Source organism: Mesoplodon densirostris, chromosome 14 (genome assembly GCF_025265405.1).
Source record: "Mesoplodon densirostris isolate mMesDen1 chromosome 14, mMesDen1 primary haplotype, whole genome shotgun sequence".
Lineage (NCBI taxonomy): Eukaryota > Metazoa > Chordata > Mammalia > Artiodactyla > Ziphiidae > Mesoplodon > Mesoplodon densirostris.
Genome location: NC_082674.1, coordinates 12,558,623 through 12,575,605, shown reverse-complemented (window position 1 = coordinate 12,575,605; position 16,983 = coordinate 12,558,623). Strand labels below are relative to the sequence as shown.

The 16,983-nt window shown below is 42.3% G+C and overlaps 1 protein-coding gene across 5 annotated transcripts in view; it reads left to right on the top strand.

The window, feature by feature from the left end:
* Positions 1-16,983, top strand: part of CYRIA (CYFIP related Rac1 interactor A) — a 108,790-nt gene that overhangs the window by 67,580 nt on the left and 24,227 nt on the right. The window contains exons 1-3 of one of the 5 annotated variants that reach the window (XM_060117744.1): positions 9,046-9,222; positions 10,728-10,982; positions 15,291-15,370. In XM_060117744.1, coding sequence (XP_059973727.1) covers positions 10,930-10,982; positions 15,291-15,370 — 133 coding nt within the window. In that variant the 5' untranslated portion in view covers positions 9,046-9,222; positions 10,728-10,929. Of the gene's footprint in view, positions 1-9,045; positions 9,223-10,727; positions 11,022-15,290; positions 15,371-16,983 lie in introns of those variants that run through there. The other 4 variants (XM_060117743.1, XM_060117747.1, XM_060117745.1 and 1 more) reach the window with 4 other exon arrangements.

Genomic DNA, 16,983 nt, shown 5'->3' with positions numbered 1-16,983 from the left:
GTCAGGGAGGAGGTTTCTGGGAGGAAGTGCAATCTGATTTGGGCCTTGAAAGATAGGCCATCCAGAGGCAGAGGAGAGGGGGAGGGCATTCCAGGCAAAGGGAGCAGAATGAACACAAAAACAGAAGCAAGAACCAGGCCAGAGCTGTTGGCACTGTCCATACTCTGGTGTGACCAAAGTACAGAGTGTTCAGAGGAGCTGAAACTTGAAAGAGAGCTTTGGGTCAGGTTTTAGGATCTGAATACCATGTGAAAAATTGCACCCATCTTAATTTGATGGCCAGCTTGGGAAACGTTTACACTGAAACATGCCTTTTTCCTTCCACCCAGCAGCTCCACATCGCGCTGGGCCAGGGAGTTGCCTCAGAAAGCAGCTCCCTGCAGGTGAGCCGGCCTCCAGCGCACTCAGCACACTCCCACCTCTCCCCCCCCCCTCCCCTCCGCCTTCCCTGTCCCAGCTTACAGTGACGGTCTTCAGTGCTTGCTTGGGGTTCAAGCTAGGGGTTTTATTTTAAAGCTGTTACTTTGGTTTGCGATTAAGCGTACTTTGAAATCGAGGCATTTGCTCCTTTCAGAAATGGAGACCAAAGCAAAGCCCCTCCTGCCTCTGAGATTTCAAGGGATGTTTTCTGCCCTTTGGCCGACCTTGACACTTGAGATGTAATGGGCCACGCCAACCTCCCTTGGCTTCAAATTCTTTAGGTTTTCAGTATGTGAAATGGCTTTTGGTGGTCTTTTTGGTACTTCTATAATTTTGACACCCCCCCCAAATAAATTTGAACTGGGAATTAATATACTTAATGCTTTGACACCTCCATCAATTCCAAAGCCTCCTTTGGTGCACAGGTGGACCTCCGTTTAAGAAAACTCAGTGTCTGAAAACCTAGACTTACAAACCAAGTCAGTCCCTGACACTGGGGCGGATGGGGTTCTTCAGGGGGCTTTCGCTTCCCAGAAGTACTCCATCCGTGGGCACCATGCCTCCCGGTGCCTTGACCTGCGAGGTCATATTTCACCACTTGACAGTGAACTCTGGAGGCAGAGAGACCTCAGGCAGAAATGTGTGGAGCAGCTGCCAGGGACCGAGAGCCAGGCAGGGACTGGGGGAAAGCCTTTTTCTTTTCTTTCCTCTCTTTTTTTTTTTTTTTTTTTTTAGGTTATATTGTGAGATAACATATAGACTAGACTTAATTCACCAGCGTTCACTTTACACAGAACATTTCCCGTAACGTGCGCTCAGAGTCTGCTGTGTGATCCGAGGTGCTTGGGGTATCTGGTGTTGGATTGGGGGAGGCGAGAGAGAGCCCAAGATAATGGCTGGAGGTGATGGGGAGAGACTGCGGCCAGGAGAAAGGCTTAGAGAGAAGTCACGGCCAGGGGAGACGTGGAAGGTACCTGGAGAGAGTTTGGTGAGACACCAGGTCTAAGGGGGGGCAGCAGGTGCAGAAATCTCGGGGGACACTCAGGTTTCTGGCTCATAATTTAATGGACGATGATGCCTTTCTGTGAACAAAGAAGGAGGAGGACACTTGGGAAGGGCAGAATTTAAGGTTATTAAGATCTTCCCAAAATTGCTGTGCTTGCAGGAAATTCACTTAGAGGTACCGGCCAGGAGTTGAGGAGGGAGGTCCAGTTTGGGGCTAGAGTGGGACAGGGAGACAAGGTGTGAAGACCGAACATTGGAGACGGGCACTTGAAGGTTAGATGGAGGAAGCGGAGACTTAAGAAGGACCATTCAGGGCTTCCCTGGTGGCACAGTGGTTGAGAGTCCGCCTGCCGATGCAGGGGACACGGGTTTGTGCCCCGGTCCGGGAGGATCCCACGTGCCGCGGAGCGGCTGGGCCCGTGAGCCATGGCCGCCGAGCCCGCACGTCCGGAGACTGTGCTCCGCAACGGGAGAGGCCACAACAGTGAGAGGCCCGCGTACCGCAAAAAAAAAAAAAAGAAAGACCATTCATAGAGATGAGAGGGCAGCAAGGAGGCCCTCCAGCATCTCGGCGGGGGAGGGCTTGGCCAACAGCACGCAGGGCAAGATTCCCTGCATCCCCTCGCTCGGAGCTAGAGGACCCTGGCTTCTGTCAGTTGAAATACCCGAAAATCAAATTCTGGAAAAAGGAGATCTGTAATCCAGAGAAATGAGAGTCTGTTTAATCTAAATCACTGATGGTCAAAACAGCCCAAACTTCGGGCGACTTCTCCGTGTTCCCTTTCGGGTTCTAGACTGAAGCGAGGCCATGGGAGAGAGGTGGAATAAACAGCTTTCCCAACACTACTCAGTAAGCGGAAGGCACTTCCAAGACTGCTGCCCTGCAGGGGTCACTCTCCCTTTGAAATGGGGCAGAAGTGGCCTGGGTGGGCTGTGACTGTCAGCCCTCCTTCTAGGGAAGGGGGAAGCTCATCAAGCAGTTTCCTTCTCACCGTGTTCTTGATTTCACAAGTGGAAGGGAACAAATTCACTAATGATTTCCCAGTGGTGGGCTGGTCCAGAACAAAGTCCCAGTTTGATTGTTTCCATACTCACTGGTATTGGAAATTGGGGGGAGGTGGGGGGGGCACATTGACTTTCATTCCCTAAAAAAGAATCTAATTTCACTCTCATTTCTTGGAGACTTTTTGCTGCTGTAATATTGATGTTTATGGGGAAATTAGCTGTGATGAGGTAATAGTCTATTTTAGAAAACTGAACTCAGATATTGAAAGGACTATTTTAAACCTGCACTTAATCGTTCAGCTCTGTAATGGTCTCTCGGTATTTTTTTGAGAATTCCCATGGATTGCCTTACAACTCGACTCTAGCAGCTTGCATTCCACCGGGAACACCCAGCCCTTTTGAGGGACACCGTGGTATTAATGATGGATGAGGATATTCAAGGCATTTTCCCATTTGAGTGCCATTACTTGTAGTGTTAAAACGTTTTGAAAACACATTTTAGCCATTAACTCATTTTTATTGTCAGATGAAAGTGCTTAATAGACTCACTCTAGTTTCCCTCCTTCGTCTTGGAATGAAATCATCTGTTGGATTCTTGGCACGACTTTGGGCAACGGAACAGAGAACCTTATGACTTCATTGCAGAAACGGCAGCTGGGCAGGGAATTCCAGCCCAGCCCAACTATCTAAAATCGCTCACCTGGTTTTGCGCCCAGAATTTATAGTCTGAGCTACTTCATTCCATCAATGCATTCCCCGCTCCCTGCAAAGAAAAGCAGGTGCTTCTGTCATTTAAGGAATGTACCCTTCCTTTTGCTGAGAAGTTTGTTTTTTGTTTTTTGGGTTTTTTTTTTGCGGTACACGGGCCTCTCACTGTTGTGGCCTCTCCCGTTGCGGAGCACAGGCTCAGGACGCGCAGGCTCAGCGGCCATGGCTCACGGGCCCAGCCACTCCACGGCATGCGGGATCCTCCCGGACTGGGGCACGAACCCGTGTCCCCTGCATCGGCAGGCGGACCCTCAACCACTGCGCCACCAGGGAAGCCCGAGAAGTATTTTTTTAAGCCACCTATTTTGTATCTGATATATTACAGGCTGATGGTCAACCGGTTTTGCTTATCATTCAAAACAATCAAGGAGTATAAATGAGGTATCATGGGTTGTATGATTACTAGGAGAAAGTGTCTCTGGGTAGTGTGAATACCAGACGTATCAGGGTTGTACTCTCCCTGCTCAGACAGCTCCCTGGATGGTTCATGGGAGGCAAGCCAGAGGGGTCACTTGCTTTTGGGGGACGGTGTGGGGAGCCTGCAAGCCTCTTTCGTCGCTGACAGGAGCTGCCAACCTGGCTGCCATCAGGATTTCTCCTCTGAACCTTGTTGACCAGGTTGAAGGTCAGATTGTCTTAATAGCCCTCCTAGGATCACATCCAGTCGCCAGAAACACTCCTAAAGCCAGAACTGGACTTCTTTCCTCCACTCTGTTGGGGAAATCTCAGGGCTCCATTGTAGTCAGGAGATCAGACTTATCATAAGACTAAGTGAGACAGGTCACAGCATGCAGCTGGAGGCACCAGCTTCAGAGCAGAGACCAGCAGTTCTGCTCCCAAGCTGGGCCGAGTAACTGACCAGGTTAGTGACTCCTAGACTTTGGAATTTCATAAGATGATAAAATTTCAAAATAAACTTTGGGGACTTAGGATGCAGCGATCACTATCATTTTGTAAAATAAATAAAAGACACTGTAGCATAGAGATGTTTGCATAACTTCAGCAGAAATGCAAGGCTCATGCCATAGCCTTAATTTCTCATTTTGCCTTGGACTGGTTGATGCTTTGGTACCACTGGACAAAACAATCTTAAGGATTTCTTTGCCAGTGCTAACTGGGAACCAGGCCCTGTGCTAAGTGCTGGGAATACAAGGAGGTGTAAAAACAGCCCTGCACAAGAAGACCTTATATTCAGAGATGGCGGGAAAGTGTGTAATTATGGTCCACACTGTAGGCACTGTGACACAGTAAACACAGCAAGTTAGGTGAGCAAAGAGAAGCTGAGCTTACCCAAGGGAGTGGGTTTTGTTTTATTTGAGGTAGAGTTGAAGAGGAGGGAAGATTTACGGGGGTTCTTCTGAAGATCCCGATTTCCAAACTCATACTTGAAAGGGGATTCTGGAGAGGCAATGGCCGAGAGCCAGTGCTTAGAGGTCAGATGGAATTGACTTCCAGACCCAGCTCTGCCACTTGTGGGCTTGAGAAACTTTTAAAATCTCTAAGATAATTTCTTTATCTCTAAAGTTGGGATAATAAGAGTTCCTACCTCATAAGGTGGCTGTGAAAATTAAAATATGATAATACATAAAAAGCTCTCATCCTTATGGCCTGCAGATCATTACAAAATGTTAGCTGTCATAATTGTAAACAGAAGGAGCAACATGTGCAAGGGCTCTGAGGCAACAGAGAGCAGGCTGCTTTAGAGAAGTGCAGGGTGTGATGAGTGTAGGGCCCAGGGGTGCGGAGGAAGAGAGGGGAGAGAGGAGACGGGCAGGGGCTGGAGGCCAGGTTTTCTGGATCCAGTGCACACATTGGTATACGTTACATCCTGCGGGCCCTGGAGAGCCATGGAAGCATGTTAAGCAAGGAAGTAACATTGTCAGATTTGTGTTTAGAAAGCTGGAAACGAATGGGCAGCAGACAAAACTGGAATCAGGAGGATCCGTTTATGGGCTCTTTGCAGGATGCCGGCGAGCTCTGCTGAGGGTCTGAATTAGGATGATCAGGGTAGGGAAGGAGAGAAGTGCACACATCCCAGTGGGGATGTCCTGTTTAACAAGCTGTTTAACATGTTCTAGGGAGACCCTACTACCATGGGGCAGAAACCCTCCACTGGCAGTGATACATCGCACTTTATGGTATTTTTATTTAATAAATCTTTATTGGAGTATAATTGCTTCACAATACTGTGTTAGTTTCTGTTGCACAACAAAGCAAATCAGCCATATGCATACACATGTCCCCATGTCCCCTCCCTCTTGAGCCTCCCTCCCACCCTCTCTCTCCCATCCCTCTAGGGCATCGCAAAGCTCCTAGCCTATCTCCCTGTGCTCTGTGGCTGCTTCCCACCAGCCAACTATCTTACATTCCGTAGTGTGTATATGTCGATGCTACTCTCACTTCCCCCCACCTTCGCCCTCCCATCCCATGTCATCAAGTCCATTCTCTATGTCTACCTCTTTATTACTGCCCTGCAACTAGGCTCATCAGTACCATTTTTTTTTTTAGATTCCATATAAATGCGTTAGCATACGGTATTTGTTTTTCTCTTTCTGACCTACTTCACTCTGTAGGACAGACTCTAAGTCCATGCACCTCGCTACAAATATCTCAATTTTGTTTCTTTTTATGGCTGAGTAATATTTCATTGTATATATGTGCCACATCTTCTTTATACATTCATCTGTCGATGGACACTTAGGTTGCTTCCATGTCCTGGCTATTGTAAATAGTGCTGCAGTGAACATTGTGGTGCATGTCTCTTTCTGAACTATGGTTTTCTCAGGGTATATTCCTAGTAGTGGGATTGCTAGGAAAACTGGACAGCTACGTGTAAAGGAATGAAATTAGAGCACTACCTAACACCATACACAAAAATAAACTCCAAATGGATTAAAGACTTAAATGTAGGACCAGACACTGTAAAACTTTTAGAGGAAAACATAGGAAAAACACTCTTTGACATAAACCACAGCAACATCTTTTTTGACCCACTTCCTAGAGTAACAGAAATAAAAACAAAAATAACTGGGACTTAACTGAACTTAAAAGCTTTTGCACAGCAAAGGAAGCCATAAACAAGACAAAAAAACAACCCTCAGAATGGGAGAAAATATTTGCAAATGAAACAACAGATAAAGGATTAATCTCTAAAATATATAAACAGCTTATGGAGCTCAATATCAAAAAAACAAACAATCCAGTTAAAAAATTGGTGGAAGACTGAAATAGACATTTCACCAAGGAAGACATACAGGTGGCCAAGAGGTACATGAAAAGATGCTCAACATCACTAATTATTAGAGAAATGCAAATCAAAACTACAATGAGCTATCACCTCACACCAGTTAGAATGGGCATCATCAGAAAATCTACAAACAACAAATGCTGGAGAGTGTGTGGAGAAAAGGGAACCCTCTTGCACTGCTGGTGGGAATGTAAATTGATACAGCCACTTTGGAGAACAGTATGGAGGGTCCTTAAAAAACTAAAAATAGAACTACCATATGCACCTTATGTTTTTTTTTAATTTATGTATTTTATTTATTTATTTTTGGCTGCGTTGGGTCTTCATTGCTGTGCACAGGCTTTCTCTAGCTGCGGCAAGTGGGGGCTACTCTTCGTTGTGCTGCGCAGGCTTCTCATTGCGGTGACTTCTCTTGTTGCAGAGCATGGGATCTAGGCAGGCGGGCTTCAGTAGCGTGGCACGCGGGCTCGGTAGCTGTGGCTCGCGGGCTCTAGAGTGCAGGCTCAGTAGTTGTGGTACACGGGCTTAGTTGCTCGGCGGCATGTGGGATCTTCCCGGACCAGGGCTCAAACCCATGTCCCCTGCATTGGCAGGCAGAATCTCAACCACTGTGTCACCAGGGAAGGCCCAACCTTATGTTTTAATGTCTTAGAAAAAATGAATTTGTCCCATTTGCTTTTTGTGTTAATGGACAGAGCAAGAGATTGACAGCCAGGACACCTTCCTTCTGGCTCTTTCTTTGGCCGTAATGTATTTTGGGTCCTTGGGCAAGTGCTTTTTTGTAAATAAGAGCTTTAAAAATATGACCCCAGTTCTAATATAGAATGTATTCTGAGGACATTTGGGACTCCCATCTGGAAGACCCTGGGAAGGACACTTACTATACCTGACCCACATGTTCTGATCTTTAAAATGGGTCCAATATCACCTTCCCTACCTTCGACACATGCTCATGTTGAGGATAAATGAGGCCAGACACATCTTTGAAAAAGATGTGATGTTATATAAATATACATCATTGTTGTATTCATGATTGGTCTGGGGCTTATATGCTAACTATGTTGCAGAAGAATATTAGGCTCAACCAGGACTTCTTAATCCCCAAAATATGGAGTTATAGATAAAAAATCTAAGTCTTTGATTTCTAAAGTCTTTGTACCAGGGATGTTAAACATTTTAGATTCTGAAAGGTATTGTCTCATTCAGAGTGCTAAGAAAACCCATCCCTTCTGGTAAAGGCATTGAGTATTTATCATCTTAGACCTTAAGAAAAATATTAGGAAATAGAACCATATAGGGCTGCTGTTCTATTTTTTCTCACTTTCTGTTCTGTATTGATAAAAGGTGGTATTGGCTTAGAAAGTCTCCTTTCCGATAGTTATAGCTACAAAAGAAATTTTCTAAGTGCTTGTTCTCTAATCATGAAAATTGGGCATGGAAATCTTGTTGTACACAGGCAAAGGTCAGAATTCACAATGCCCACACCCTGAGTCCTTTGTTATGTCTTACTTAGAGTAAACAAATAAATTTCCTCACCAACTATGGCCACATCTTTTCAAAGTCACTTCTAGTTGATTTTATTTGGTTTTACACTCTGGGACTACAACTAATCTTATTATTTTTTTTCTTCCAAACAAGAACCGCGTTCTAAATAGGAAAAAAAAAAAATGTGCATGTGCGTGTCTGTGTGTGTGTGTGTGTGTGTGTGTGTGTGCGCGCGCGCACGTGCGCTTTTATCCCCTTCTCTTTTTTGGAACTGAAATGTTAGCAGAGGACGATTTCTTTAGGAGGGTCATCACTTTCTACTGAGCAGCCTTAGAGCCAGCTCCCATGGAAGTGGTTTTGAGCTCAGAGCCAAGAAAGTAGTCATAGAAAATACCATCCATACATCCCAAATCATCACCCCTGGGAGATGAGAGCCTCCCTTGGCAGGGACATGTGGCAGTCTTTAAAGGCACTATTAACACTCCTACAGTGACTAGAGAAACGCCCTCCTTCTAGACAATTTGGAAACAAATGTGAAAGGATCCATTTCAAACTTGTATTGCTGTACATGAACCTTGAGGAGTAAGCCTTCTGTATTGGGAAGGCTTCACCAGTCACCCAACTAGTGTCTTTTGTTCCCTTCTCACTCCTGATTCCCCAGCTGGAGGTGTCCTCTCTGCCAATACAGATTCCCAGGGTCCTTCATGCCTGGGTGGAGTTCACTTCTTCTATGATGCTAATTTTTCTGGAAGATTCCACCCTACATGGTTTTCTGTCTTCTCTAAATTCCTAGAGAAATATGTCTTTCACTGTACATGCCTTGGGAGACTACTAGTGTAGAGCAGGCCACTTTGGAATCTAACAGAAACTATAGACTCTCTCCCCAGAGAAAGGAGCATATACATACAATAATACATTATCGAGCACACACTTTCCACAGACCACGGACTCACAGAGTCCCCAAACGGGGGCCTCCTAGGGATCTGGAATCCCAGGTCTCCTCCTGTGGGGAAAAGAGCATGGACTTTGAGTTCCTAGATGCTCAAGCTCTATCTTTTATTTTCCTGTAGTCTTCAGAAAGATGCTTAACCAACTAAATTTCTTCTTCTTCCAATACATGAAGAGAATGATAGCGACCTGAAGGATTGCTGTAAGGTTTGAGTGAACTTCAGTGTGTGAAAGCTCCAAGCACAGTGCCAGGCACACAGTGGACCCTCAATAAAATGTGCATGTTCTTGTCCCTCTCATATAGCATCATCATCTTCTTCATCATCGTCATCATCATCACTCTGGTTGGTACTTACTGTGTATCAGGTCCATACTACTACTTTCACATTCAGTTAACATTTCTGAGCCCTTTACCATTTATCAGAAGCTTGTTATGTGCTTCCAGGTCGATTACATTCTTAAGCTGAACTTGTGCCGTCTCCCTAAATAGCATGTGTATCACTTGAGCACTGCAGCCACGGCTTCTGTCATTGAAAACCCCACTCCCACAGGCCGCAGGTATTCAGGGTATTCAACCAGTGACTGACTACTTCCCTCAGGGCAATTATTCAAGGTGGTGTTTTTATTAGAAAACCAAAGGGAAAAGAAGAAACTTCCCATCAAACTGTTACCAGATTCCCTTTGGGGAGGATAGGAGTTTGATTTTTCCTTTTATTTAGATAGATCACTGTCACCAAGAGAGTCAGTGTTGAGGAAGATAAACCACGTCTCCTGGGACCTGAGTGGGCAGTGATCCTGACCGACCCCCTCTTTTGACTGTTGGAAAGTCTGTGTTGCCCCTTTGACCTTTGGCATTTCATTCCTTTTCAGTAGAGATATTTCATGAGTCCCTTTGGCATGGTTTTCTTCATTAGATATTTGTGTTTTCCTTGGACTTGATGCTATATTTATGAAAAGGGGTAAACACAGACACAACCATTTGGTTAAAAATTGAAGTTTTTGATGATTTTTTGAGTAGTTATTAAAAGGGTGATCTCCTTACTGCTATTTTCAAAAGCATTTGTTTCTGCTTGGGATTTTCCTGTTGGGAATAGGAATTAACTTATATAGAGTTATCTGAAGACCCCAGCCTCTAACTGTCACACACTTATATAAATATTGTTCTCTTGAAAATTTAGTTTTCTTTCATAAAGATTTATATTTTTAAAATTAGCTTCTGTATTTAATTTTAATACATTTAAGTTTTCTAATCCCTAAACAACATATCTTCCTCTTAGATATATTTTGAAGATAAAGTAAGAAAAGGTATCTAAAATACAGTCTTTGGCATGTAGGAAAATCTCCTGTGGTGCTAGCTATTAATACCTTTAAATATTTACCTGATTATAGCTCGACATTAAAGGAGTTTACATAAAGAGTCATGGATTTTGGGAGACCAAACCTGAAATATCAAGAAACATGCAACTTATATGATTCTGGGGATGTAATACTTCTTTGATTCCATGAATAACTTAAACCATGAAACAAGTTGTAATGCTGAATAATTATAGCTAATATTTGTGCACTATTTTATAGTATTTTACACAGCAGTTTTACACTCATTTCAATAGTCTTTGCAAGAATCTCATGTAGAAGAGATTATACTATTGTTGTTGTAGGTAAAGAACCGAGACTCAGAGCTACAATGACTTGCTCTAGCGTAATGGGCGGGGGGGGGCGAGACGGTGCTTCATATTTGTGCGGCTCTTTCAAACTCTTCTCTAGGAGCTCGTCATTTACCACTTACACTATGCATCTTCTGATAATATCAGTAGGCCACATTTTTACTTTAGCCTACTCTGTGCTACAGATCCTCAAGACTGTGTCCTAATCTTTATCAATAAGTCCCAACCTGCAATGCTCTGGGAGAACAACCCCAGCAAATAGCCAAAGCCGTCAGGCCAGATGCCCACACACCTTCACTTTGGTAGAGAAGAGACAGTCCTGGAGAACCCGGTCATGGAGGAAGACAGGTGTCTCTAAGAGCAAAAGGCCATCCCGAGTGGCCACAGATGGAAAGAGGACCACCTTCCAATGCCAGTCTCCGAAGCAGGAAACATCCCAAGTAAGAGCCAGAAAGAATGTTTGCAAGGCCCATCACCTCGTGAGTACTTATCCAACTGTCATCTCCTTCCCTCTGTCTTCATCTGAGAGACGAAATGTCGTGATCTTCCCTTGCTCTGCCCCTACCAGACCCTCCTGGAGGGAGTGAATTCAGATCTCGCAACACTCACGGGCACCACTGCAAACTATGTCGTGTCCCAGGGAGGTTTCACTTTAAGATGATCTCTGAAGATGTCAAGGGAGACATTGTGTGTTTGTTAAAATAAGCCTAAACTTTATAGTATAGACAGCATACTAGTTTTAAATAATCAACATGCTTTATAAGTTATTGCTTGAGCTCCCTTAGGCCTGGAATCCTTCTTAGCACCCTCCTTTATGAATTCTATTCCTAGTATTTTAGTACTTTCACATCTGTGTTTTTTGCTGTACTTCTCTCTTCCTTCATATTGGTTCTCCATCTCCTCTTTTATTATTGGGGAGACCTTTCCTATCCCTTGAACTTAATAAGCAGCTTCTTTACCTGTAGAAACTACGTAGAATCATCACCTGCTGGATGGCCTTATTCTCTCTGATATGAGCTCCCAATCCATAGTGGAGAGTGACAAGGATCTGGCAAGTTCCTTGGGACTGACCCAGCAGCAGGTCACATTAGGAGTGTAGGCATGGAGTTACCAGACAGAACATGGAAACCAGAGTCCCCGGCCTCCCTAAATACAGTCCTGGACTGCCAACCAGGCTTCTCTCCCCGCCTTTTAGCTGTGAAAACACTGCTGTACCCGTGGGAGCTCTAAGACTCTGCTCATCCTCAGGTATAAGTGTCAGTCTGCTCTTAGCTGGAGGAGATTTAAAAAAAAAAAAAACTGTACTTCTCCAGTGTAACCCGTTTGTCTTTATTTTCTGAACACCAGATCTTGAAAGAGACTTTTGTTTCCCTTTGCTTTGGCACTCAGAATCTTAGATCCTAATTGATCTCCAACAGACGTGAAGATCTTCTTGCCTGGATGACCTATAGTTCATGTACTACTTGCTCTCTACCTCCATCTTACTATTCTCCTTTTATTTTCCTCTTCCCCTCACTTTCATTATGTAAGCATTTGCATTTTCTAATAGTGTATAATAACTTATCTTAAATTCTTTTATTGAACAAGATCAAATATGAAAAAATAATCCTCACAGTGATTAACTAAGCCATCTCATTAGTAACATGGTTCATAGAAATATATTTTGTATGCACTTAGGAGCTGTTTGAAGAGATTGGAGAGGCTCTGTCATGAAGAATGTAGCTGGGGGTGTGGTAAAAGCTCTTTGGGTGAGGGTCTTCCCAAGTGGAGCCCGAGGTCTAATAAAAAGCAACCATGGGGCTTCCCTGGTGGCGCAGTGGTTGAGAGTCCGCCTGCTGATGCAGGGGACACGGGTTTATGCCCCGGTCTGGGAAGATCCCACGTGCCACAGAGTGGCTGGGCCCGTGAGCCATGGCCGCTGAGCCTGCGCGTCCGGAGCCTGTGCTCCGCAATGGGAGCGGCCACAACAGTGAGGAGCCCGCATACTGCAAAAAACAAAACAAAACAAAACAAAACAACCACGGTCCATACCCAGTGCCCATCTGTGTGATGCTTACTCACTTTGCAGACCTTGAACCAGAATATACTTCCATGAATTCTTGTCCCACTAGAGGGGAGCGATAAGCATCATTTTTTTTTTTTCATGAAGGAGATGAACTATTTCTGTGTTTATTCAAGGAGGTTGTACTGAAATGCATGTTTTCTAGGTTCCATAGGACTGGACTTGACCCCTAATACTACATAATATCCCATAATTATCAATTATTGTTCCAGACAGTTCCTGTTTGGGATGTGAATCATCTAGAGTACAAATAGAATATTTCCAGTTAGTTGACCTGGGTTGTTGTTAGAATCATGCTTCAAAATAGTGGACTGCATCAGCCAACCAGCTTAAGTAACGTTTTGAACAGATAGAACTCTGCAGCCAGCTAGTATTTGGATGTATTTCCACGTGTGTTTATTTCAGTCTGTTACTAATTTTAAAGGCTTAATGTATTTCCCACCCAGGCACTCTGACAGTAAAATCCTACACAAGTCAGACTTTTAGGAGGAAGCTAAATCCATTCAGGTCTCTTGTGACATGTTAATAGCACAAAGCTAGGGAAATTAAGAATATTTAACTTCCGTTAAGGCATTTTATATGAAAGTTAGGGCTGCTACTAAACAGTAGAATCATCTTCCTACAAGAAGTGCCTCCAGGTCTGAGTTGGAATTGTTCATTAAATTGGAAACAGATTATTTCCTAGAGACCCAGGAGGATTTGTGAATGTTGCCCAGTGGCAGGGATGGGCTATACCAGTTCTGAGTTTTAATCTGGCAGAACCTGTCTCATACAGGGCTTTGCTCAAAAATACCTTAAAAGAAAATGTGCATAAAGGCAAGGGAGGAAGAAAATGACAGAAAGAATAGGGACGATCCTTTTGGAAGAGAGAAGCATGGTGTTTGCCTCCTGTTGTGTGTGTGTGTGTGTCTGTACGTGTGTACATATCATACATGCCCAAACATTCATATATTTCAAGATAGGCAAGGTCTAAGAGGTATCTATTCCAACCTTCTGCCCAACTCATTTTTATAATATTTTTCAGGAGTAATATACCATATTTCTACTTAAACACCACCAGTGACAGGAAACACTATTTCACAGGGCAAATCACCCAATATGCCGACAACCCTAATGGTTAGAAATTTTTTCACGACACTGAATGAAGATCTTCCTCATTATTTCCTCATTGGTTCTAGTTCTCTTCCCTAGAGCCACATAAAACCTACCTCATTCGTTTTCCATAAGAGAATTCTAAGTAAGTATTTGAAGGCTGTTAAGATAAGTATCATGATGATGATGGTGGTAATTATCATGTAATGTGCCTTGAGCACTTCCTATAAGTACAGTGCTAAACACTTTATATTTTTATTCATTAATATTCATGATTGATGAAATAGATACATTTCAAAAATTCTTTTTACAGATGAGAAAACTGAAGCTTAGAGAGTAAAGTACCTTGCCTTGGATAACAGAGCTAACAGGAAACAGAGCTAGGATTTCAAACAGCCCTCCCTAAGCAGACTCTTTTCTACCTTCACGTTAGTGATTTATACCATGAATGATGTCTGCAAGTGTATGAGTTATTTTCTCAGAAGGGAGGATTATGGAGACTAGATTATACCACCTTCTGCACTTAACGGAACTGCTTGTTATGTATTTTCATGCACAACATCATCCTTTTCATATATTCCTCTTTCACCACATCTTTCTTAGAGTGGCATATCTTTTTAAATGCCTGTAGCAACATAAATACTGTCAGAAGCCATGTGGATAGAAAATTACATCCCTGCAGTTCCCTTTTACTGGTCCAGTGATTTTTCAAGTTGATCCTTCACAAGCTGAGGTGTCTGAATCATGAGTTAGAAAAATGCCTTCCAAAGAGCACAGCACCCAGCATCAAATCACGGCTCCGTAAATGTGTGTAGAATAAATGAATGGACGATGGCCTCTTGAAGAAGATGGTTTAATGTCTAGAGCTGAGGGCAGTAGAAATTTTGCTATTTACTTAAATAATAACTACATTTTCCCTATTTTTTCAGGTTGGGATTGCAGATATGTAGCAAATTTGTATTTCTCTGTAGACTTGATTCACCCTTGCAAATGCCTCAGGCTGCAGTTTCATTGAGAAAACTTTATGGTTATTATACCTTTCCATTTCTACACTTCATGAAGTACCTAATTTTGTTACCATTGAAATGTCAAATTGCAAGAGCCTCTGACTTGCCTGGGAAACCTGACGTCCTGTACAGGCTAAGAGGGGTTCCTGGGAGTATAAACCTGTTTTCTAAACTCTTTTCCTCAGGAACTTTAAGAAACTTACCTTTTTGGATAGGTATTTTAATAATGCCCTCTCTGTTCTGCTTGTCCATTGACATGGTATGTTCCCACATCAATGGAACAGAAACAAAGTGAAGCTGAAATATTAACCATACGGATTCATGGGATTAGTGAAGGGGAAAGGAAAGAAATTTGTAGAATATACCTAAACTCTGCCTCCTATGGCTAAAATACCTAATTCTTTGAATAAAAAATAGTTGCTAAGTTATCACTCATCACCTGGTATAAAGGTCCTTTCTATTGGGCTTTCTGATGTAGTTATAGGGGTTCAGTGGTATTTATGCAAGTTATTAAAAAATGTCCAATCTTTTAAGAAGCTTGGTTTTTATACTGCTAATGGTATTTGGTTTTGTGTTGCTTCTCCTAGGTTTGCTGGGATGGGAAACCTGCTCAAAGTCCTTACCAGGGAAATTGAAAACTACCCACATTTTTTCCTGGATTTTGAAAGTAAGTTCCAAAAATTAAAAGATTATGATGAAAACTTTTCACTTTCTTTATAGCTTGTTGATAGGGAAGTTATAAGATAAAGATTGTGTGTGATGCTAAAACCACATCCAAATGTCACTCTGCATTTCTCTGAGTCTTCAAAGATCATTTCCTTCTTTCTTTACATATATTTTTTAAAACACCCCAAAGAATATCTTTTTAATATGCCCAGACTTTTCTTTGATTTTAGAAGCAATCAGTTATTGTAAGCCTAACATAAATCATCAACATGTATTTTCCTAATAATTTTCAAGATTTTTTGTCATATTCCAAAGAAAAATAGTATACATAGTAATTGACACAGATTAATATAGAACAGATATCACTAGACTTGAAAGAAAAAGTGATATATACAAGAAATGAGGCTTACAGATTTTGTATTTTTGAGTCATCTCTATCTGTTCTTTTATATTATTTGATAATACAAAACTGTTTCAGGAGTTTTAGATATAACTTTCATTTGAAAGGTTATTTTTCTTTTATCAAAAACTTTAAATTTTTTCCTAAGGCAAAATAGCTTATGAATCATGACTAAATACATACAGAGATTCTTTCTTATCTTGTTTATTTTTTGATTGAATATATTTATAAATGAATGACACATTCATGTTTAATCAACTAGGCTCACATTTCTACACTCACTCTTGTGTTCTCCTCTTATTGAATTGCAGCTCCACAATGCTAAGCATAGTTAAATGTCCTTTGTCAAGTAGTCATCTGTTACAATCTTTAATCTGCTTTAAACTGTAATATTTCAAGTATTTTATTTATATTAAAAATAAGTTGGAACTTCCTTACATATACATTAAACCTTCTAACAGAGATTTTCTAAGTAAATGCTAGAAGACCCTTCTAAGATACAGCAAACCAAATGATGAAAGCTCCTTGGATGTATCTTTTTAAAATCTTTGGTATGTCTAAAATACCTACTTGAAAAGGAAAAGTGTCCCCAAAGCTCTTGCATTCTGAAAAAGAGTTTTACTGTAGATTATATTCAACAAAAGAGATCTCACTTCTGATTTAACTCGGTTTGCTGTTGTTCTTGATATTTGACTGGGTTTGGCTGGATTTGATTGGGTGTGGTTGGTTTGGGTTGGGCATGGTTGGGTTTGGTTGGGTTTGGCTGGGTTTGGTTGGGTTTGGTAAGAGGTGCAGCTGGGAACTCAAGAGCCAGATTGATTTGATACTTCAAAAAGAATGGGCTTTGTTTGATTGTGTGACTTTTGCTACTCCTCTGTAATATACATATATTTGTTGTTGTTGTTACAGGAATATTTATTAATAACTTTAAAGAATTGTTACAAAATACATTACCTATTATTCCAACACCCTAATTTTACTACTTACATTTTTAATTGACCCCTTCCACTTCTTGTCGTATGCACTTTACACTGTTTCATTCAGCATGCTCAGAGGCCCAAATGGTGGTAAAACACCCCATTCACTCACAACTTCAGGGACATATAAACACCTAGGGGAGTTACATGCCTGTTCTTTTTTGGAAGCTCTGAAGTCCACATGCATGTGTGCGTGCTTCTCACGACTACCAGAGTGACCCCATTTGCCTATTTCGC